Here is a 22,616-nt window from a genome sequence, read left to right as displayed (position 1 = left end):
AGCAAGAAAGGAAAAGAAGGCAAGAGCAGGCAAGGATCAAGCAGGGAAAGGAAGGATCAAGCAACTACAACATGCTTCATTGCAGGTATCGACTTGCATGTGTATTTTGCCTGCTAGATTTGGCATGCATGGCATTGCATGCGTTTCTTTTCAACCATGGCATGGGTTTTTCCAAGTGTGATAGTATTTTCAGTCTAGCCTTGCCATTTCCTGATAGCTTTGATGAGATGGGTTCTCTCATACGGTTTATGTGGAATGGCTGGATTGGATTCGAAGTTGAGTGGGGTAGATCTCTAAATTGACAAACACATGGTGTAGTGGTCCCTGAACCAGACTAAGGATCATGAAGCCATTGGCCTAGTAATCCCTGAACCTGACTGTGGGTTGCAGTAAAGCCATATTGTGTGCCTCGGTGGGCTTATGAATCCTTGCCTGTGAATGGCGGGATATACGGTAAAGCCAAGAGGTGGATTTTCTCTCCGTTGGGTGTAGTAGTTCAGGGATGGAATGCACGGTAAAGCCTGGAGAGTATGTCTCGGTGTAGGGCTTAGTGATCCTTGGATCAGACTGTGGATGCACGGTAAAACCTGAGAGACTATGAGGCACTCAAATTCCTGACTATGTAGATAGAGAACTCTGGTTGCATCCACATTGATTGGTGTTTTTTTGATGTGTTCTATGAGTCCCACATTCATGCTTGGAATATGGCACGAGGGTGATTGGCTGAAGAGAGACTTGGCTCAACCAATCTATGGTCAGGTGGAACGTGGTAGTCACATCTCCGGTTGGTTCATTGCATTTATTAATGAGAAATTCATTCCCTTGATTTTCATGTGCAAATGTAATGATGTATATAGGGATTTTGATGTCTGATATGTTTATGGCATTTCTGTTCCTTTTATGATGGTTATATGTATATGTTATGGGAACAACTATGTATGGAACTCAACATGTTTTTATTTGTTTATGAATGGATAATGTATCTAAGTCCTATAAATGATAAGGCAACGAATGACACGAGGAAACAATGGTTCAAGGCGATTCTCAGATAAGTATGAGATCCCTACACTTAATTATGTTGTTTGCACCTATAGATTACATGTTGATGATATGTCTGACGAAATGCCTGATGGCTAGTAGGGGTCTGGATGTGGTCTTGTTTAGTTCATTGCTTTGGCATCATTGTTTACCTGTACTTTTACCGGTTTTAAGTTATCATCCAATTCTGGGCAGTGTTCTGGGCTGTGGGCCTGAAAAGGTGGCTCAAATCCCAGAATGCTGACCAAACAAAGCGTTAGCCTAGAGACTAATGCATTTCGCTGAGGGCTGGAGAGCGTTATAGCTCGACTAGGTTGTGTCTGGGGAGCGTTACTCTGGCCTAGGTTGGTCAAAACTTGAGTAGGACCCAGGGGCAAGTTGTCTAAAGTATTTGTTTGGTTCCTATGGGTCCTGAGACTGGTGTTGGATGTCTGTGTGTTATAATTCCATCGATCCCACTTCCTTAAGGTCACCTAGGAGGTATAATCCCATCATAGTAGCCTCTTGTCGCATGTTTACCCAGTTGGCTAGTTACTTGGGTAGATGTGGGAGGAGGGTGTTACACATGAGGTTTGGACTTCAAAGTGCAAGGTTATTTTATGCTCTAAGGGTTTCTTTATAATGTTGTTCACTAAATCAAAGGATTATCAGAAGGCCCTAACTATTGGACCTTGGTTTTGGGGTAAAGCCGATTTTTTCATTACCCCTTAGTTTCCAGATTTTGATCCCACTTCAACAGTCATCACCAAATTTCCAATTTGGTTTCGACTTCCTGATTTGTCGGCCCATCTATGGCATTTTTCAGTTTTTGAAGGTATTGGTAATAGCTTGGGCCGTTATCTTTCCACAGATACCTCCCGAGGGTAGTATGGTTTGTACACCTATAGAAGAATCTGTGTGGAAATCGACATTAGTAAAGGGTTTTTGGAAAAAATCAATTTAAAAAATGGTGATTACCAGTGGACCCAATCCCTGGATTATAAGAATAAAATGTTTCAGTGCCGTGTTTGTCTTCAAACTGGGCATCTACATAATTCTTGCTCTAGGTCAATATCCACCAAGAAGCGACATAACATAATGTCTAAATTAAAAAGTTGGAAATCTTGCGAACGACCTACTATGGAGGGCGAGCCTCCTTCTCCTTCTAATTAAGAGGATGAGGGCGTTGATGAAGATATGCTTCATGGAGATCAAGACCAAACTGTCGATACACATCAGCCTTATGAGGACTTAGCTGGGATCCCAGTTCACCCTAGAAATAGGGAATTGGTTGTCAAAGATGTTTCTTCGGGTATGTTGAAGCGTGTTCATGAATCAATTTCTTCTTACTCCGACAAGGAAGCACCTTCAACTCTCTCCAATAATCTGCAGATTACCTCGGTTGATTCACCGCCCTGTAAGTTGAACTAAGGTTGTGAGAAAAAAAGGCAAGAAGAGTAGCTTTGAAGTCAATCCCTAAGTCGGGTGATGTATAATATGTCATTTCCATGGTAGTTTCTTCTTTGAGTTTAAGTCAAAGTCCTTAGATTACTAGCTATTATCACATTCTAGATCGCAAATTTTGACGACCATATGCTATCAATATAAGAATTTGTTATATTAATAAAAATCTTTCTATACTAGCTTACAAAAAAATAATAATAAAAAAATGATAAAATATATACATGCTTATAAACCTTCGAAAAAAATCCCTTAATCTTATACACTAATTTAATATTTAACTTTACTATAACTTTAAAATTAAATTATTATTATAATATACCCTCTTCTTTTCGATCTATAATTTATTAAAAAAACACATTATAAATATGTTTGACCATATTGGAGAATACTTAATTTATAAATATCACAGGCAATTTTTTTTACTATAATATCTTCTCTCTCCTTTATAATGTCAGACCTTTCCATCATGAAACTTTCTCAAATCTCAATAATTTCTAAGAATAATTAAAGATGGGATGAAAAGATATAAAGCTCATGGGAAGTCGATAGTTTACCCTACATGTTAGATGTCCATTAATTGGTGACAACTTTACATGATATGATGTAAAGAACTGAATTTTACCACAAAGCGCCAAAATCTTAGCCTCATACGAATTAAAAAAGACAGTCAATTTTGTGAAACGTATGTTATGTTATCTAATCTCATTTTTCCTTTACAAGCACAAATATAAGCACAAATATAAGAGGGGGACGTGTCAACCACTCACCCATAAGATGCAGCATACGGAGATCATCTCTTCTCTCCAGGATTCACAGGATCAGGTGGCATTAATAATAATTATGGAAAAAAAATGAAAGCGTGGACAACTAAAATATGAAGTGGGCCAAATTCGTGCAGCTTGTTGTTCGTTGCTTGTGATGCGGTGTTGTCGGCGACCCGTGAATTCGACTCATGTTACTGATCTGTTGTGTATAGATACGTGAACTTAACAGTGCCCTGGATGAATAGTCGGTTAATTTCATCCTGGCTTTGAGATGGACTGCACTGGTATTTTGCTAGCAGTGTCAAGGCTTGTATAAAAGGCTATAATTTAGGTCGAAAATCATAGTCAGGGAGATGGGTTTTGTGAGTACTTTAGTGGGTTTCCTCGGCTTTGGCGTGGGCGTTACAATTGGTGTTATTATTGGGTATTTCCTTTTCATCTACTTCCAGCCCACTGATGTGAAGGTGAGTGCTATCTCCTCCTTTCTTTTCACTGTTTTGTGTTCATTTAGAGCAATTGTACATCTTTGATCTTCCATTTACTTCGATCTCCATCGGGTCGGCGAAGTTTATGAATTCTGGTTGCTTTCGTTAGACCTTGGAGCCTGAGGACCGGAGCTGCAAAACTAACGATAGTATTTGAAACATGTTTGTTTCAGCCTAAAAAACGAAGACCTAAACTATGATCTCGTCAACTCCTATTAAATCGCAATTCAAAATTTAAACGAAATTGCCATTTTAGATGATGCTTCTATTATTTTCGGATCCACTCTGTAGGACGCAGAACCCCTTTTCATGAACTTAGGAACCACATCTAGCCTTTCACAAGAATTGGCCACTGTGGAATGTTTGCATCTGTAATATTAGCAATGTAGGCCCAATTGTGAGGATAGAAATAGATTGAGATCCACAAAGTTACTGAGACATACGTGTTGGTTAGGTCCTGCTTATGTTATTAGGATTTGCATTCTGTTCAAGAGTCCCCCAAGTCACCTGGACCATTATGATTGGAAATTTGTAAATGGTTGGTGTGGGCCTCTCAAATTACAGTGAGAACATGGGTGCATAACAAGCACGAAGTTATGATTGAGCACTAGGCTTTAATAGCTCAAAATAAAAAAGAAAAAGAAAACAAATATGATGGTTATTGAGCATATTAATTTTACAAACCTGAAAATGTTTCATTGGAAATTGCCTAGAAACATATGTGGTTTTCAATTAGTTCGCATGCTTTGGCATTTCTTCAGCTCTTCTTGTTGACAACTAGCCTATGTACGGTTTGAATGCACTATACGATTGTTGCTGCCTATGTACGGTTTGAATGCACTATACGATTGTTAGTACCATTTCTTTTATTTTTGAAAACTTGTTCCCAGTGATCTTATGTTTGAGATAACTATCATCCCTACATGTAGGAATCTCTATCTTGGAACTTGTATACTCTTTTTAAAGTATATGAGATCATATTTTGGTATTGAATTTATGAACTGCCCTCCTCACCATATGGTAATGAAGTAAAGAGTTAACTATTTTGTTCCTAAAGAACTATGTTATGAAAATAAGAGCCATCTCTACTATTTATTTATTTATTTTGGAAGTTGCTTGAAGAAATACACCTAGAGGTTGAGGGTTGCACCACATAGCACAGTTTTTCTTTGACTTAGGTGCTAGCTCTGAGGGGTAGCTATTTTGCCAAAATCATTTTGTATTTGCACTTGGCCTCGTCTCTTTTTGAGACATGCTATTCAGGGGAGGCAGACTACAATTAGAATGGAGCCATGGGGAATGGCTGCATACTCTGCTGATCTGACCAGTGAACCAATGCCCCATTGGTAGCAGTCATTTCTATTTGCCTTTCCAAATTCTATAGTTAAAGCATAGACTGTTTTTGTACTGAATAAGTTTGAGTTGTAATTTGTAAATCTTCACACATAAGATGGATAAAGAAATTAGTCACGGGTTTCTACATTTAGACAATGGACATGTTAACTTAGAGAAGCCTTGTTTTACAGTACTATTATGTGAAAGTTAGTTTTAAGGAATTTAACCATTGGAACATGTAACTTTGACTACTGGATTCCAGTTTTATAAGGCATTTGGAGGTAGTCTGCCTTTAAAACAGAAAGGCTTTGAATAGATTTGGAACTACCATGTGTCAAAAAAAACTCTTATCGGGGGTTTAACCGAGGTCCAAGATGTACTGTGATTGTCCTTAAGGTAATGATGAGTTCTAAATTAATGAACCCTAGATAGACAAGAGAACACATTCTAGATTTGGACAGTTCTAACTTCTCATCTTAATTTAGAAAAGTCCTCATGGTTCTCACGTGCAGAAATCAATATTCAAAAGAAATCATTTGAACAATGGCTCTTTGGCTAACTTATATAGGAGTCACCCATATTCTACAGGGCATATGGAGGTTAGTTATCTTGAATGTAGAGCCATTGGTTTAATAGGACTATTTGTATCTATTGTTTGTTGAAGTATTATTTTAGACAATCTACTTGCATTACTGTGCAGAATGTTTGAGGTCTATAAGATCACTTTGGTGGGGATTGTTGATGTCATCTTAAAAAAATGGGGTTATCTTATCATTGATTGTGTCCATGAATCTCAATGGCTATGGTTCTGTTGCTGATCTCTCAACCTGCTAGAATTGTGGTATTTAGTCTTCAGCTGTTTTGAAGGTTGACTGAAGAGTGGCTAGAATTGTTATTGATCTCTTACAGCAGTTCTATTTGTGGTTTTGGAGCTGAGTGTTATAGATTGTTGCCATTCCTAGAGCCAACTTCCTGCTAAAGTATAAAGTTGGTGGATTTTCAATTAAAGCATAAATATTTACATTTAGAGCTATTCATAAATTAGAAATCATCCATTTTTACAAAGATATTCTCTACATTATTTGATGAATTGTTAGGCAACATTTAGGCATGAGTCACATTCTCATCCTAGACATGTGCTTAGTGTATGCTGACCACCAGAAATTAACTGTGAGATCTGTCCTTTTCTTTAATGGGAAATACGAGGAATGAAATTTAACATTCACAGATTGGTTAAGTTGCTCTGCCACTTGCAATTAAGTCAAGATCATTGTACTAACTTAACTGTAGCACATTCATGTTAATAATTTAATAATAAGTGAGGATGACAGTGAAAGACATTTTATTTTGAAATCTAGATGTAACAGATATATCTATGTGTGGGAGAATTAATTGTATTCTGTTGCTGAAGACAGAAATGCTTTTATTGAGAGTTTGGTCTTTGTTTTCCATCCAAGCAACTTCTGGATTACTCTGTGTATGCCATAAAGTTGGAACATATAATCATTAAAAACACCATAAGGAATTCAATATAAAAGTCTTACTGGCAAGTACCATCCTTTAAAGAAAAGACAAAGCCCCTGCCTGCTAGTGCCATAACATGAAATATGGAGCTGGCACTTCACTACCTTCCAAAGGAGATGTTTTTGATGAGTGCAGGGCATGCAAAAATAAGGATGGGTTATGGTGAAGAAGGATTTAATCAATAATATATTATATGAAAAATACGTTAAGCCTCTCCAATCATGCTGTATTCAGATGTATCAGCAGTTTGCTGTAGTAATCTGTTTTCCAAAAAATAGATCAGTTCTTCATTACAGTTTGTATTTTAACTGTCTCGTTTAAGTGGCAAAATTCTGTTTACATTCTTTAAGTGGTGCTAGAATGAATTCTGTGAAGCCCATAATGTGCTTTGTCAGTTTCATGGTCTGTGCAAGTAGGTTATCCATTAGGTTGGGCTTAGGCTTCCTTTCTGTAACCACTAATCAACATTGATGTTAATATTAGCTATTAATTGATATTATTTTTAAAATTTATTGAGAAAGTGTGTTTTAGTTGGTACATTTTGGTGAAATTTATTAGCTCTCACAATCAAGAAGCAAGCATCAGGATGCAAGTCCTTGTGTTGACATCCTACTCTTTGTGAGTGCTAACATCACTTGACCATGCCTATGTACTTTGTAGACATGGTTACTGGAGTCAATGGGTTTGACTTGGACTTGTGGGCCTGATTCACTGGCCTGCTTGTGCTGTTACAAAGTGGCAGTGAGTCAAACTTGCCAAGGTGCATTTTACCTGTGAGTATTTGCATGTCAAATTTGGACCTGGCAAGTACTTGCAGGTCATTCATAGGTCAAAAAGTTTTATTCACTGATCCATTGACCCCTTGCTCATTTTTCAGCTTTCATAAAAGAACAAAATTTGTGTATATTTTTATATTTTGCCTCACTGAGTTTTTCAGTGAGCAAAGTTGGGTAACTATGTTTGTAGGTCACCTTACCTTGTTGTTTATGTGATGCATTTCTTCCTTGCAAGCCTAATAAAATTAAATTGTGGTATAACTGTTGCTGGGGTTTCTTAAGCATGTCAACATCTACACTTATAATTGTGTCTGTTTTTGGTGTGTGTGCAATTTCACATGCAGTAATTTTACATAGTGTTCCACCAAGTTTTCGGATGTGGGGACAGGGGAGCGGGGAAACGCAGGAGCGGCCTATGCAAAATCTCCCCACCAATTTTTAGTATATGTGGGGGGACGTCAGGGTTTTTAACACAAGGGACCCAGACAAAAATAATAAAATATTAAAAAATTATAAATATATCATTGAAATTATACAATTTAACTCTCTTTATCATTATATAACACTTACATCATGAAGGATAAATCAATGAATCATATAACTGAAACAAATTTAAAATGAAAAGCATGATACAATCATACATGTAACTGTAACATTGTACAATGAAAATAAAAGTTTAAACCATATTGAAGTTCCAACTGTGAATATTGAATATTGAAATAAAAGTCAAGTCTGATACATCAAGATTCAAATTTTTATAGAGTCAAGTCTAATATATCATATATCAAGATTCAAAACAAACTAAAGTCTACAACTGAAGTCTGAAATAGAAAAACAGATAACATAAGAACATATCAAATGACAAATGAGCATAATTGCTCAAGGTAGTGCCTTGCTAGTCTCTACATCCAGCTGCTGCACGAATAAATTAGGATCAGTCCCTTCCTTCCCCATCGATTCATAGTATATTTATAATAATTTATAAAAAAAATTAGGGATTTGACTTTTTTTTTTTAATGATTTGACCTCAAATTTTGTTGGAAATGTAGGAAACATTTCCTTTTTTGGGAGGAAACATCTCCCCTTTCAGTTTCCTTACATTTCCATATTTTGGGGACGTGGGGAAAAGTCCCCCAGATGTCCATTGTCCCCACGTCCCCGAAGCGCAAGGAAGCGCGAGGATGCATTTCCCAGGTGGGGGGGACGCGTCCCCATGGAACACTGATTTTACATTGACAATGGTTGTGAGGTGAGAGAGGTTAATAATGTTCTACATAACCAATATAGCTTTGCTAACCTAAATTCAAGCTTTGGAATGCAAGGCTGAGTTGATGTGTCAACATCCTCTTCTCCATTGCTAGCATCATGCTTGTGTGCTCTAGGTCCCCTTACAATACATTGTTACGACTTACCTCTACCACTTGTGTGTCTATTGTGTGTGTGTGTATGTGTATATGTAATTCCATAGTGATAAACATCATGGAATAATAAAGGATTATAAGGTATTAGAACACTGTAAGCATAGACAACTTAAATGTATGATTTTAGGTGCGGTTCCTTGGGTTGCTAATAGCTATGCTTCTCCTCTTTTCATCTAGGATGAGTTACTTGGATTTGTAATGAGGAGAATTTGGCATAAGTTTGTTGTAGTATGAGCACACAAAGTTGGATGTTGCTTTAGAAATGTGAATTGGATATGACAAATGGCATAGGCAGTGCATTGCAATTAGTGTTTTAAAAATCGGTCTAAGACAAGTTTGACTCGGTCAACTTGGTTAAGTTGGCTAGCGACCCTACCAACTTGGTTTGTTGTTACTCAGTTCAGAGGGTTGGGTTGGTATTGAACCGACCAAGTCAAAGCATGACTCAACCAGTTTGGTACCAAATTGTTCCTTTCCACTGAGTTCATACCTACTTGGTCGAGTAGGTTTTGGAACCCATCGCTGCAGAGTCAACATGGAAAATTAAACAATTTTGATAAAAAGAACCAAAAACCTATAAGGAAAACCCCCTCTATTTGCTTCAAACATGCCTCTCATGGACCAAAGACAACCCAAACTTTTTTATTGGGGGCTTTGCCCCCGAATTGTTGGGTGGGGGGAGGAAGGGAGTGGTTAGTTGGATCACTCGGTACACCCGATGAATACGAACACATTCCCAACATTGATTCCATTTAGAGGCTCATTGATTATGTATTTTCTTTCTGATGTATTGCCCTTGATGCCATTTTGATATATTTACCCTTACATGGTATATACATGAGTAAACTTTACATTTTTGGTCTGTAACGGTTTGGAATCTTAAAAATATATATTTTTTCATTAAAATTTAAATATTTTATGTATTTTTTAATAAATTGAGTCATTGAAATCAAATTGGTTTGAGTTAATCCATGTCCAAGTCAAAGTCCAACTTGACCCTTGACCCTTGACTGACTAGTCTAAGGGTGAGTTCTAAAACATTGATTGTAATGGGCTAACTTGTTAGGATATTCAGACACATAGGAAATAATTAAGTATAACTTGGTCTAGTGTATAGTTAGGTAAAGTGTGTTTCTTTAGTATGTACTATTTGTAACTTACAATTCGACGGTCACGATATGCTTTAGACATGAAGTGATCCGATGGTTCATTCTCTCCTCGGTATTATCGACACTTGATCTGTGGCTTAACACCCGATTGGTCAATGATCTCTATTTAAAGAGCATGGAGGGTCATTTGTTAGGTGACGTAAATTTTCTTTCTTTTACATTAATAAATTGCCTGAAGTGACCGCTTTGGCTCATGCAGTGGACTGTTTCCCTCTTTGAGGGTTTTAACCATGTCAAAAATACTGGTGTACTGATCTGTGATTTGTTTGTGAGCGGTGTCCTTTGGTGTTTTATCTAAGGAATTACCCTGTAAATTCCTACATGGTATCAGAGCTATTCGAGGGCCGCATCCGTTGGTGATCTAAATTCGAAGCCGGTATAACTACATCCGACTGTCGTTTCATAGATCTACTTTTTCTAACCGCTTTTAGGCCGAGAGGACTGCTCTATTGTGTTAGGAGCATCTGTTCTAGTGAGGAGCCCCTTTCGTTTCATGTAAAAAGGTTTCCGGTAGCCCTAGCTACGTCTTTTTTAAGAGCTGGAGATATACAGTTTTTATTTGCAGTTACAGTTATTTATCTCTCTGTTTATTTCGGTTTATAGTCCTTTATATTTTTTGATTACTGGATCTATACCTCTCATTTGTGTGTATGCTCTTTGCCCTGTGACTCTGTGCGATCTGGGCAAATCAGAAACATAAAGAAATGATTTTTCTCATGCGTATGCTCTTTTTCGTTGTGCCTTAGTGTGATCTTGGAAAATCAGAAACATTGAGGAAAATATATAGTTTTTGGCCAAATCTAACTTTAAGTCGTAAGGCTTGGATTTCTTTTGCGTGTTTGTTTTGGTTTGTGTGGTTGTTTTTTGTTTTGTAGGCAAAAAGGGGTTTTTCAAGTAAGCACGCACTCCAAAGCTTCAGTGAGCAAAAAAAAACCCTTCCTCCTTTCCAAAAATTACTAACTTTTTAAACTAGCTCATTTGGTCCAAAGTTACTTTATGAGAATAGAGGTCTTGGGTTCAAGTCTTTCTTTTTGTTGAGTTACTTTTTCAAAAAACACATGTAACTTATGTTTTAAAGTTACTTTATGTAAAAGTGTTATCACCCATTATAAAAAGTGAGTCACTTATAATTCTAAAGTCACTTTATCTTTTATTTAAGTTACAATTTAGTGGATAGTTCATAAAGTACCATTGTAAAAGTGACTTTCACTTATTTATAAAAGTGGGTCACATAAAGTAATATTTTTTTAAAGTGAGCTAATTAGATTAAGTTTGGAAGGAGGGGTGGGGATTTTTTTTTTTAAATATAACATTATCATTCACTTCCCAACATTCACATAGTTCGTCGGCATCTTCAACAACTTTTCTTCAAAAAGCCATAACTTCTTCATCCAGAAGCCGTTTTCAAAGCTGTTTTTTTTAATCAGCCTAATTTTTTGAGATCTTTCCATTGGAACACTTAGTTTCAACATCTACAACTTCAATTTCTTTTAAAATGGAAAGTCCATGCCTAGTTATTCTTGACAACACCAACTACTTCCAATGGCTATCCTACATTGTGGATTTACTTAGAAGTAAAGGTCTTTATAGAATAGCCTCAGGCCAAGAGTCTAAACCTAAAGATGAAGATAAGCAAGCCAAATGGGAAAATAAGCAAGATCAAACACGTGGGTTGATAGGGATGTCTATTTCTCTAGACTTTAGATTCCATATCGCAGAAATTGATACCCTTGATGAAGCAATGAAACAACTCAATAAAGTTTTTGGAATTAAAAATGAAATTAGAACCCATCAACTCGAAAATGAGTTGCTTACATTGGACCCCAATAATTTTTCTTCCATTGAAGATTTTTTGTCCAAGTTCAAGACCCTTAGACTTCTCTGGGAAGGTGTTAAGGTTAAGAAAAAAGATGTTAGCCTTATCTATTCCATTCTTACTAAGTTGGGACCAACCTACTCTGTGTTTGTTTCCACCTCCTATTCTACTAGAGAAGCCTTTATTTCTCGAGGACAAGACTACAAGCCCCCCTCTTTGGATGCCTTTTGTGATTCTTTAATAAGAAAGCAAGAAAAACTCTTACATATTGGTATTCTTAATACTGGAAACTCTTCTAAAAAAGCCTTAGCAACCCAGCAGCAACCAAGTTCAAAGAATTCTAAGAAGCAACATCCTAAAAAGAATGGTCCTAAACCTAAGCCATTTCAGTCTCACAATGAAGAATCAACTCAACAAAATGATAAGGCAACTAAAAACAAAGGGAAGAAGGCTGATAGACATTGCAACTTTTGTAATCGTGATGGCCACTTAGAATCCAAATGCTTTAAGAATATGTAAGCCTTGGAAGCAACAATGAAGAAGCATAACATCCATTTGGAGCACTCTTCAACTTCATCTTCATCTTCGGGAGTAACACTTTCTGCATATGGTTGTCAAGCATCTCTGTCTGGTTATGCACTAAATGTATCTTCTTCTTCTTCTCATTCTCATGAGTGGCTCATTGATTCTGGAGCTTCTTATCACATGGAAAAAAACAAAGCCATGTTTTCTTCTTTAAATGATTGTAACACCAAAAATATATATGTTGGTGATGATAGATCTCTTAGTGTTGTAGGGACTGGAACTATTCATCTAGACAATGGTCAATTTAATGATGTATTATGTGTTCCTACCTTATCCTACAACCTTCTATCTATATATCAGATAACTCATTCAGGTGAAGGTAAAACCGTTGAATTTTCACCTCATGATGTTGTAATTAAGGACCTAAGAGATCCTAGACAGATTTTAGCTACTGGCATTGCTGATGATTTTACAAGGTTGTATAAGTTTAACAACTCTTCCTTCGGTATTTATTGCTCATAATGATGAAGTTAGCAAACTTTGGCATGAGCGATTTGGTCACTTAAACTATTAATCCCTTCAAAATCTATGTAAAGAAAATATGGTAACAGGTCTTCCTATGGTATCTTGCAGAGATGGTGTTTGTTCCGGATGTGTACTCGGAAAACATCATCGGGATAGTTTTGAAAAACGTGCCTCTTGGCACGCTTCAGCCCCTTTACAACTTGTGCATAGCAATTTATGTGGTCCACTTCCAGTTGTTTCATTCTCTAGCTACTAGTATTTCTTAACTTTCATTGATGATTTCTCCAGACGCACTTGGGTATACTTCTTAAAACTCAAGAGTGAAGTCTTTAACATGTTCTTGGCCTTTAAGGCCTTTGTTGAGAAACAACTGGACATCAAATTCTTAAGCTAAGATCTGATAATGGCGGAGAATATGTTAACAACAAATTCATCAACTTTTGCACTTAGCATGGAATTCAATTGCAACATACTATTCCATATACTTCACAGCAAAATGGTGTAGCTGAAAGGAAGAATCACACCTTAAAGGAAATGGCTAATTGTATGCTTCAATCTAAAGGACTTAGTCTTAATTTTTGGGCAGAAGCAATTAACTGTGCAAATTACATAGCAAATCACACTCCTACTAAGGTTTTAAAGAATATCATTCCAGAAGAAGCATGGAGCTCAATTAAACCAGATGTAAGTCATTTTCGTGTTTTGGAAGTGAAGCATGGGCCCATATTCCAGATAAGAAACATAAAGCCTTAGAACCTAAGAGTGAAAAATATATTTTTGTTGGATATTCTAAAGATGTCAAAGGATATAGACTTTTTCAACTTAAATCCAAAAATGTTATCATTAGAAGCATAGTTTTAAAACTCCGACTCCGACTCCGACTCGGCCGAGGATCGACTCCTAATCCGACTCCGAAATGGTAATGACTCGGCCGGCTTGATTTCAATGACTCGGTCGTTGTAAAAAATACATTAAATATTTATTTATTTTTATAAAAAAACATAATTTTAAAGATTTTCATTCATGTTTCCAAACACACAGCATTATAATATAGATGGAAGACAACATATGATCAAAGTAGGCTCATGAACCAATCCATTATATCAAAATGGTACCCAATGGCAATACATAGTCAACTGTAATACATGATCAAAGACTCAAAACAAAAAACACATAACCAAGGAGGCTAGAAATGGCCTCTACAACAAAAGTAAACTGTGACCAGACTCCAGTACTAGTACTACAGCTACTGGCTAGTAGCTACTGCCAAAGGAGCCAAGATCATGTCGATCAATCTCTGGATCATCATCAGAGTCAGACAGGGGGCCCCATGGCTCATCATCATCATCATCTCCAACTGCAGCTGTAGAAGTGGTACCACTAGCAGGCTGTGCAACTGCAGCAGATGCAAGCTGAGATAGAGTAGATATGCGGCTGCGCTTCTGTCGTGGCTGAGCAGAGGAAGCACCTACAACTGGAGTCCTTGCTGGCTGTGAGACTGAGGCTGGTGGATTGGGATCTGCATTCAACTGAACAACATGTTCAAGTTCAACTGATGTCTCGATATCTAAATCTAAATCAAGATCCTCATCAGGATCAAACTCTGCTGGACGACTCTCCACTACCCAATCTGATGTTGGATCAATGTCTTCCAACACAATGGGATCTGAATCAGGTCTTTTGTTCAGCAAATGGTTTCGTTTGAGCCGGAGGTTGTATTGGACATAAACTAGATCATTTAACCGTTTTTTATCCAAACGGTTTCTCTTCTTTGTGTTACTTGGGAGTAGGAGCGAAAACGGGAGCGGGAGCAACATTTTTAGAAGCTCTTGGTTTGGGAGCGAATCCCAGAGGAGTTCGACAACCAATGTCACTAACATCAAGGTACATAGAGGGATTGGTACTCTTGATTAAATACGAGTTCCATACCCTAATACATGACAAAATTCAATGGAAACATTGTAATCCTCCAATCCTGAAATCCTGAAAAACTGATAAGTCTGCTGGATTTTGAATGAAATCTAAAATTCTACTTTCTCCATATGAAATCCAATGAGGCCGAAACCACTCTCAAACATCCTGAGTCATTTCATGGTAATGTTAAAAATTTAAGTAAAAGGATGAAAATGAAGATTAAGGAGAATGTCACTTTTACTTTAAGAATTTAACATTACCATGAAATTTGAATAGCATATCAATAGTAGAGAGCATTTGAGTGTGTTAAATAGGGTTTGGGAGGGGGAAATGGACCCCAAATAACATTTAGCTAATTCATAAAACACCTTGAAGTCCAAACCAATCAGCAAACCCCTTAAAATTTCATTAAAATAATGTTAAATCGCTGTTTTAGTGGGTTACGGGCCGCTGTTTGTGACTCGGCCGAGTCAGTACAGGAAACGGCCGAGTTGGCCGAGTCATGGCTGACTCGGCCAACCGAGCCGTTTTTTGTACCAAGTCACTCCAGAGGGCAAAGGAACGGACCAACTCGGCCGTTTCCGTTTCGAAATGGCCGTTTTTTAAAACTATGATTAGAAGAGGTGTAAAGTTTGCTGAAAATATATTGGCCTACGAGCCTAGTTCGGCGGATGTGCCACCTCTCTCTATCCCTTGTACTTCTGAAAATATTTCTCCTTCAAATGATGACAACGAGGATGACAATCCTCCCCCACCTTCTTAGAATCCTCCTTCAACTCTTTAGCTTCCAAAATGGGTCCGTGCTACTCAGGATGCAGCAGGTGCTCTTGCAGCTGATCCTACAGATCAACGTCGTACACGTTCTCAGTTTGATAGAGCCTCTTCTTTACTTGCTCAAGCTTCATCGAATTATGATTCTGACACCTTTGCAGAAGCTTCAGGCCATCCAGATTGGCATGCAACTATGAATGAAGAATATCATTCATTATTGGCAAATGATACATGGGACCTTGTTCCTCTTCCAAAGGGATGAAAACTTGTTAGATGCAAATGGGTTTACAAAAGCAAGTTTGGACCAGATGGAAAAGTTGATAAACATAAAGCTCATCTTGTTGCTAAGGGTTTTTCAAAAGTTGAAGGCATTGACTATACTGAAACCTTCTCCCCTGTTGCCAAAAGGAACTCTATCCACCTTTTTCTTTCCCTTGTTTCCTCTTTCAAATGGGAAGTCCATAAGATGGATGTTAAATCCGCCTTCTTGCATGGGTACTTGCATGAAGAAATCTATATGGAATAGCCTCCTGGCTTTATACAAAAAGACTCTAGCCTTGTATGTTGGCTTAAGAAATCCCTTTATGGTCTCAAGCAAGCCCCTCGAGCTTGGTATGCCAAAATGGATAGCTTTCTTTTAGATATTGGCTTTTCTAGGTGTCATTCTGACAATCCTGTCTACACCAAGAAAGCGGGTAAGTCTCTTATCATCCTTGTTCTTTATGTTGATGATCTTATCCTTACTGGTAGTGATCCCAACCTTATAAACAATGTAAAGTCTAGCCTTAAAAGCAGTTTGAAATGACAGACTTAGGACAATTGCATTATTTTCTGTTGAAATTTGGTACCGGAGGACAGGTGGTTCCCTTAGGCTTTGATATTTGGCCTAGGGAAAAGTGTCCAAAAGAATTTAATTTTTCTCCTAAAGTAACTTTATAATTTTTATAAAGTTAAATCTAATTTAAAAGTGACTTTAAGTGATAAAGTTACTAAGTCTAATTTTAAAGTGACTTTTATAAAGTCAATGAAAAATTAGAAAGGAAAAGTGACTTTGGAAATAAATGACTAAGTGGGTCTTTATTAAAGTGGGGTGAATTAAAAAATAGAAAGTGAGATTTAAATGAGCATTTAATCTCAGCCATTGATCTAAATCTATTTTAGCCATTGGATTTAGGGATCACCCAAAAGTCACTTAGGGTTGGGTTAAGGGAGGAAAAGGAGGAAAAGATCATTCATTCTTTCATGAGCAGATTGAGAGAGAGAGAGCAAGAGAGCAAGGGAGATTTCTGGACAAGGAGGAGAAGGAGGCAGCAGCTTGGCACACATACCAAGGCAGCATTTAAGCAAATCCTTACAGCTGAATGTGCAAGCAGTAAAAGGCAGATTTTTGTTGAGCAAACAGTAAAAGGCAAATTTGTTTTTGCACAGAAATCAAGGCAGCTGATTTTCTGCACAAAAATCGAGGTCCGTATAGTCTGTCTGTACCGTACGTACAGCATGTCCGTACAGCCCGTATCGCTGTCCGTACCGTCCGTGCAGTGGTCGTACAGCATTGTGTTGCTGTTTGGAAATTTCTGGTGGGCTGTGAGGCTCAGAAATCGAGATAAGTTGTAAATTTGCTTGCTGATTTTTGCTGAAAATTTTACACTGTAAAAAGGCATTTTCAGAAATGAAGAAGAGCTCTCGAACTGGTTTTCCCCAAGAGTTGTAGGGGGTTTTTCCAGGGTCAAGTTGACAAAAAATCTCAGTGTTTAAATGTGTTTTAAAGGCTGTTTATTACTGCTGATTTTTATTTCTGCAATTTCCAGAATTCTGTAAAATTTCCAGAATTTGTGTTTTCAGCAATATTTATTTTTTCAGCTTGTTAAATGTATGGTTATGGGAAAGGACATTTAACTACATGGGAGAAATAAGGTGAAACTGAAAACCGGGGTGGGAAAACAGAAATTTCTACATGGTATCAGAGCTTGAGTGCTGAAGGGCAGTTTGGGATAGCAAAAGGAAAAATTACAGTTGCTGATTTTTCACTCAGAAAATTCCAGCAAGCTGATTTTTCATAAACAACAGTTTTATCTTTACCACAGCAGTGCTATTTTTCAGTTTTAGGACAGCAAGATGTCATTGGGATTGAGGGTAGAGGATAGGCTGGATGGGCATACAAATTACAGCGTTTGGAAGGAGAGAATGCAGAGTATCTTTGAGGAGGCAGAAGTCTGGGATATCATGGTGCATACCACACAGAACCCTGTTGTTGTGCCTACTGATGCTACTCAGTTGACCGCTTATAATAAAAAGAACAACAAGGGTAAGAGGCTGATTCTAGACGGAATCAAAGACCATTGCATTCCTCATGTGAGAGGAAAGAGCAATGCCCATGAGATGTGGACAACATTGTCCAATCTCTACCAGAGTACCAATGAGAACCGAAAAATGGTCCTGAAGGAGAAGCTGAAGAACATTAAGATGGGTAATGATAGTGCAGCTGGATATCTCACAAAGATTACTAATGTGAGAGATGAGTTGGCAGCGATTGGAGAGGCCATTCCACCCACTGAGTTGGTGCGGATTGCAGTGAATGGCCTCCCCCATTCATGGTTGAACTTTGCTGATGGGGTTTGTGCACGTGAGACCCTTCCCACATGGGAGAGGTTTTGGGATGATTGCATTCAGACAGAGATCAGGAAAGGACAGCTTGGGGCAGCCAAGCCAGTTGAGCAGGATGAGGACGTAGCACTGGTGGCAGGAGGCAAGAAAGGCAAAGGGAAGAAGCAGGCTTCCACAAGCGGTGGTGGGGGCAAAGGCAAAGGTAAAGGTAAACAGGGGAACACACAGAAGGACTATTCCAAGGTGAAGTGTTGGAATTGTCAGAAGATGGGACACTATGCAGTTGTGTGTCCGGAGAAGAAGAAGAAGAAGGGGAAGAACCAGGACGTGGCAGCTTCAGCAGAGATTGAGGACTTTGCAGGTCGTTTTGACCGGGAGTTTGCGTTCACTACATGTGAGTCCTCTAGTGCAGGATCACCTGCCACACAGGTTCAGAGGGAGCATGCTTTTCCCTCGATTAGCGGAGCATCTTCAGGTATCTGGTATGTGGACAGTGGGGCTTCACGTCATTTGACAAGAGTCCGTGAGTACTTCTCAGAGCTTTCAGAGAGTGGCACTGATATAGAGGTAGTACTCGGTGATGACAGAGTTGTTAGAGCAGTCGGGGTGGGGACACTGACATTTCAGAGGGAGTCCAAACTTCCCTTGAAAGTGTCAGATGTTCTTTATGTGCCAGGGATGAGGAAGAACCTCATATCCGTCTCAGCTTTGGAGGACAGAGGATATGAGGTACTGTTCAGGGGAGGACAGGTGTTGATGTATCCCAGGGGTGCTCCAGCTGATTCAGCTAGAGTGATAGGTGTACGCCATGCAAAGGTGTACAAGTTTGCATTCCAGCCCTTGTTGGCATTGAGCAGTAGTACCGACAGCAGAGCTAGCAGTTCTGAGCTGTGTGAGATTTGGCACCGCAGGATGGGACACATGTATCATGGAGCCTTGAGGACATTGCGGGAGATCACTACAGGTGTGCCAGACTTCAGTACTGATCACTTTGATACTTGCAGAGGTTGTGCGATGGGCAAGTTTGCCAAATCCCCTTTTCCCAGCAGTGACAGCAGAGCGACTGGGATACTTGATTTGATTCATTCCGATGTCGGATGTCTCATGTTTCCTTGAGTGGATATGAGTACTATGTTTTATTCATTGAGGATCACTCCAGGAGGACTTGGATTTATTTCTTGAAGACCAAGAGTGAGGTCTTCAAGCGGTTTCAGGAGTTTAGAGCTCTTGTGGAGACACAGACAGGTCGGAAGATCAAGTCCCTGAGGTCGGACAATGGAGGAGAGTACACCCTTGGAGAGTTTGTTGACTATTGTGCGGAGGCAGGCATTAGGAGGGAGTTCACTGTTCCTTACAACCCCCAGCAGAACGGGGTTGCGGAGAGGAAGAACAGATCCATCATAGGGGCTGCCAAAGCCATGTTACATGATCAGGGGTTGCCATTGTTCTTGTGGGCAGAGGCCTGCAACACAGCTGTTTACTTGCAGAACAGGAGTCCGCATCGTGCCTTGGGGCACATGACTCCGAAGGAGGCTTTCTCTGGGAAGAAGCCTGATATTGGTCATCTTCATATCTTTGGATGCATTACATACTCCTATATACCCAAGGAGAAGAGGACCAAACTAGAGCCCACCGCAGAGAAGGGTATCTTTGTGGGCTACAGTGAGACCTCAAAGGCCTTTCGGATTTACATTCCTGCACAGAGGAGAGTTGTTGTCAGACGGGATGTGAAGTTCGAGGAGGACAAGGCCTTTAGGAGGTCACGGGAGTTAGAGTATCTGGATCAGCCAGACCCTCAGCAGCAGTTGAGTTAGTCGCAGGGATCCAGTGGGCAGGGATCAGGAGGATCCGGAGGTACATCTATGAGGATGTCAGGTCCATCAGTGAGCAGTGGCTCGCCGAGCCAGAGGGGTGGTGCTCCGGGCAGCATGCAGAGCAGTTCACAGAGCAGTTCACTAGGGAGTCCACTGATGGACAGTTCACACGGTACCTCAGATTCTACAGGTTCAGGTGCAGGTAGGAGGACACCAGACAGACAGTCAGGAGTTCAGGCTACTGATGGTGATGAGGAGGAGTTTCATTCTCCTATGGGAGAAGCATGCTCAGGGAAGAGGAAGCCCAAGTGGCTTCAGGACACCTTGAGAGATGCCACATCTGTTGCTGAGCCGAAGAGGCCGGTCAGAGAGAGTAGACCACCTGAGAGGTTTTGTAGTTATATGGCGATGGTTACCAGCATCCTTGACTCTGAGCCTTCTAGCTATGAGGAGGCAGCTAGCCAGCAGGTCTGGAGAGAGGCCATGCAGGAGGAGTATTCTTCTATCATGAAGAATGATGTTTGGGAGGTGGTGCCGAGGCCTGAGGGCAAATCCGTGGTTACTTCCAGATGGCTTTACAAAGTAAAGCATGCTGCAGATGGCAGCATTGAGAAATTCAAAGCAAGGTTTGTGGCTAGAGGGTTCTCCCAGGTAGAGGGAGTTGATTATGAGGAGACCTTCGCTCCCGTGGCTCGATATACTTCGATACGCTCCATTATATCGATAGTAGCAGAGATGGGTTGGAAGATCCACCAGATGGATGTGAAGACCGCATTTCTCAATGGCTTCATACAGGAGGAGGTGTACATTGAGCAGCCACAGGGCTTTGAGGTGCATGGGAAGGAGTCCCATGTGTGCAGACTGAAGAAGGCCCTTTATGGCCTGAAGCATGCTCCCAGAGCTTGGTACTCCAGGATAGATACATATTTGCAGGGGATGGGTTTCACAAAGAGTGAGGCAGATCCGAACCTTTACTTTATTGTGATTGGTGAGGAGCCTCTCATTCTGGTGTTGTATGTGAATGACTTGGTCATTACAGGTGCAGAGAGACTCATAGAGCACTGCAAGAGAGATCTTGCGGCGGAGTTTGAGATGAAGGACATCGGCTTGATGCATTACTTTTTGGGTTTGGAGGTGTGGCAGGAGGAGGGGCTTTTCTTCCTGGGGCAGGGGAAGTATATTGTGGACATCCTTAGCAGATTCCACATGGAGGATTGTAGACCCATGTCGACACCGATGATCACCAACTGGAAGAAGCTTCATGCTTCGGATTCTGAGTTGGTGGATCCCACATTGTACAGGCAGCTGATTGGTTCCTTGATGTATTTGGTCAACACTAGACCAAATATTTGTTTTGTAGTCAACACGATGAGTCAGTTTATGTGTGAGCCTAGGAAGGTTCACTGGGTGGCTGCAAAACACATTTTGCGGTACTTGCAGGGGACAGTGGATTATGGTCTGGACTACAGGCAGGGAGATGGAGTGAGATTGGCAGGATACACTGATTCTGATTGGGCAGGTTGTGCTTCTGATAGGAAGAGCACTTCAGGGTGCTGTTTTGGGTTGGGTTCAGCAGTAGCGTCATGGTTCAGCCGAAAGCAGCAGTCAGTAGCACTGAGTTCAGCGGAAGCAGAGTATATGGCAGCCAGTCTAGCTAGTTGTGAGGCCATCTGGCTTCGCAAGATGTTGTTTGGCTTATTTGGTCAGCCGTTGAGACCTTCAGTGATTTACTGTGATAATCAGAGTTGCATTAAACTCACGGAGAATCCAGTATTTCATGACAGGTCAAAGCATATCGGGATCAGATATCATTTCATCAGAGACTATGTTCAGAAGGGAGCTGTGAAGCTTGAGTATATTTCCACTGATGAGCAGGTTGCAGATATTCTTACCAAAGCCTTACCACAGGGCAAGCATGTCTACTTCAGAGACAAGATGGGTGTGGTGAGGAACACCTTCCTCGGTAAGAGGGAGTGTTGAAATTTGGTACCGGAGGACAGGTGGTTCCCTTAGGCTTTGATCTTTGGCCTAGGGAAAAGTGTCCAAAAGAATTTAATTTTTCTCCTAAAGTAACTTTATAATTTTTATAAAGTTAAATCTAATTTAAAAGTGACTTTAAGTGAAAGTTACTAAGTCTAATTTTAAAGTGACTTTTATAAAGTCAATGAAAAATTAGAAAGGAAAAGTGACTTTGGAAATAAATGACTAAGTGGGTCTTTATTAAAGTGGGGTGAATTAAAAAATAGAAAGTGAGATTTAAATGAGCATTTAATCTCAGCCATTGATCTAAATCTATTTCAGCCATTGGATTTAGGGATCACCCAAAAGTCACTTAGGGTTGGGTTAAGGGAGGAAAAGGAGGAAAAGATCATTCATTCTTTCATGAGCAGATTGAGAGAGAGAGAGCAAGAGAGCAAGGGAGATTTCTGGACAAGGAGGAGAAGGAGGCAGCAGCTTGGCACACATACCAAGGCAGCATTTAAGCAAATCCTTACAGCTGAATGTGCAAGCAGTAAAAGGCAGATTTTTGCTGAGCAAACAGTAAAAGGCAGATTTGTTTTTGCACAGAAATCGAGGCAGCTGATTTTCTGCACAAAAATCGAGGTCCGTACAGTCTGTCCGTACAGCCCGTACAGCCGTCCGTACAGTGGCCGTACAACATTGTGTTGCTGTTTGGAAATTTCTGGTGGGC

The 22,616-nt window shown here is 39.7% G+C and overlaps 1 protein-coding gene across 1 annotated transcript in view; it reads left to right on the top strand.

The window, feature by feature from the left end:
- The first annotated feature begins 3,254 nt into the window (after nucleotides 1-3,254).
- The window catches only part of LOC149192192 (synaptotagmin-1-like), an 84,750-nt gene continuing 65,388 nt past the window's right edge, over nucleotides 3,255-22,616 (top strand). The window contains exon 1 of the mRNA XM_089406866.1: nucleotides 3,255-3,709. Coding sequence (XP_089262992.1) covers nucleotides 3,599-3,709 — 111 coding nt within the window. The 5' untranslated portion in view covers nucleotides 3,255-3,598. The remainder of the gene's footprint in view (nucleotides 3,710-22,616) is intronic.

Source organism: Pinus tabuliformis, chromosome 2_2 (assembly GCF_031772625.1).
Source record: "Pinus tabuliformis cultivar Carrire ecotype Pingquan chromosome 2_2, CPIR1, whole genome shotgun sequence".
Classification (NCBI taxonomy): Eukaryota; Viridiplantae; Streptophyta; class Pinopsida; order Pinales; family Pinaceae; genus Pinus; species Pinus tabuliformis.
This window is presented reverse-complemented; position numbering and strand designations above follow the sequence as displayed.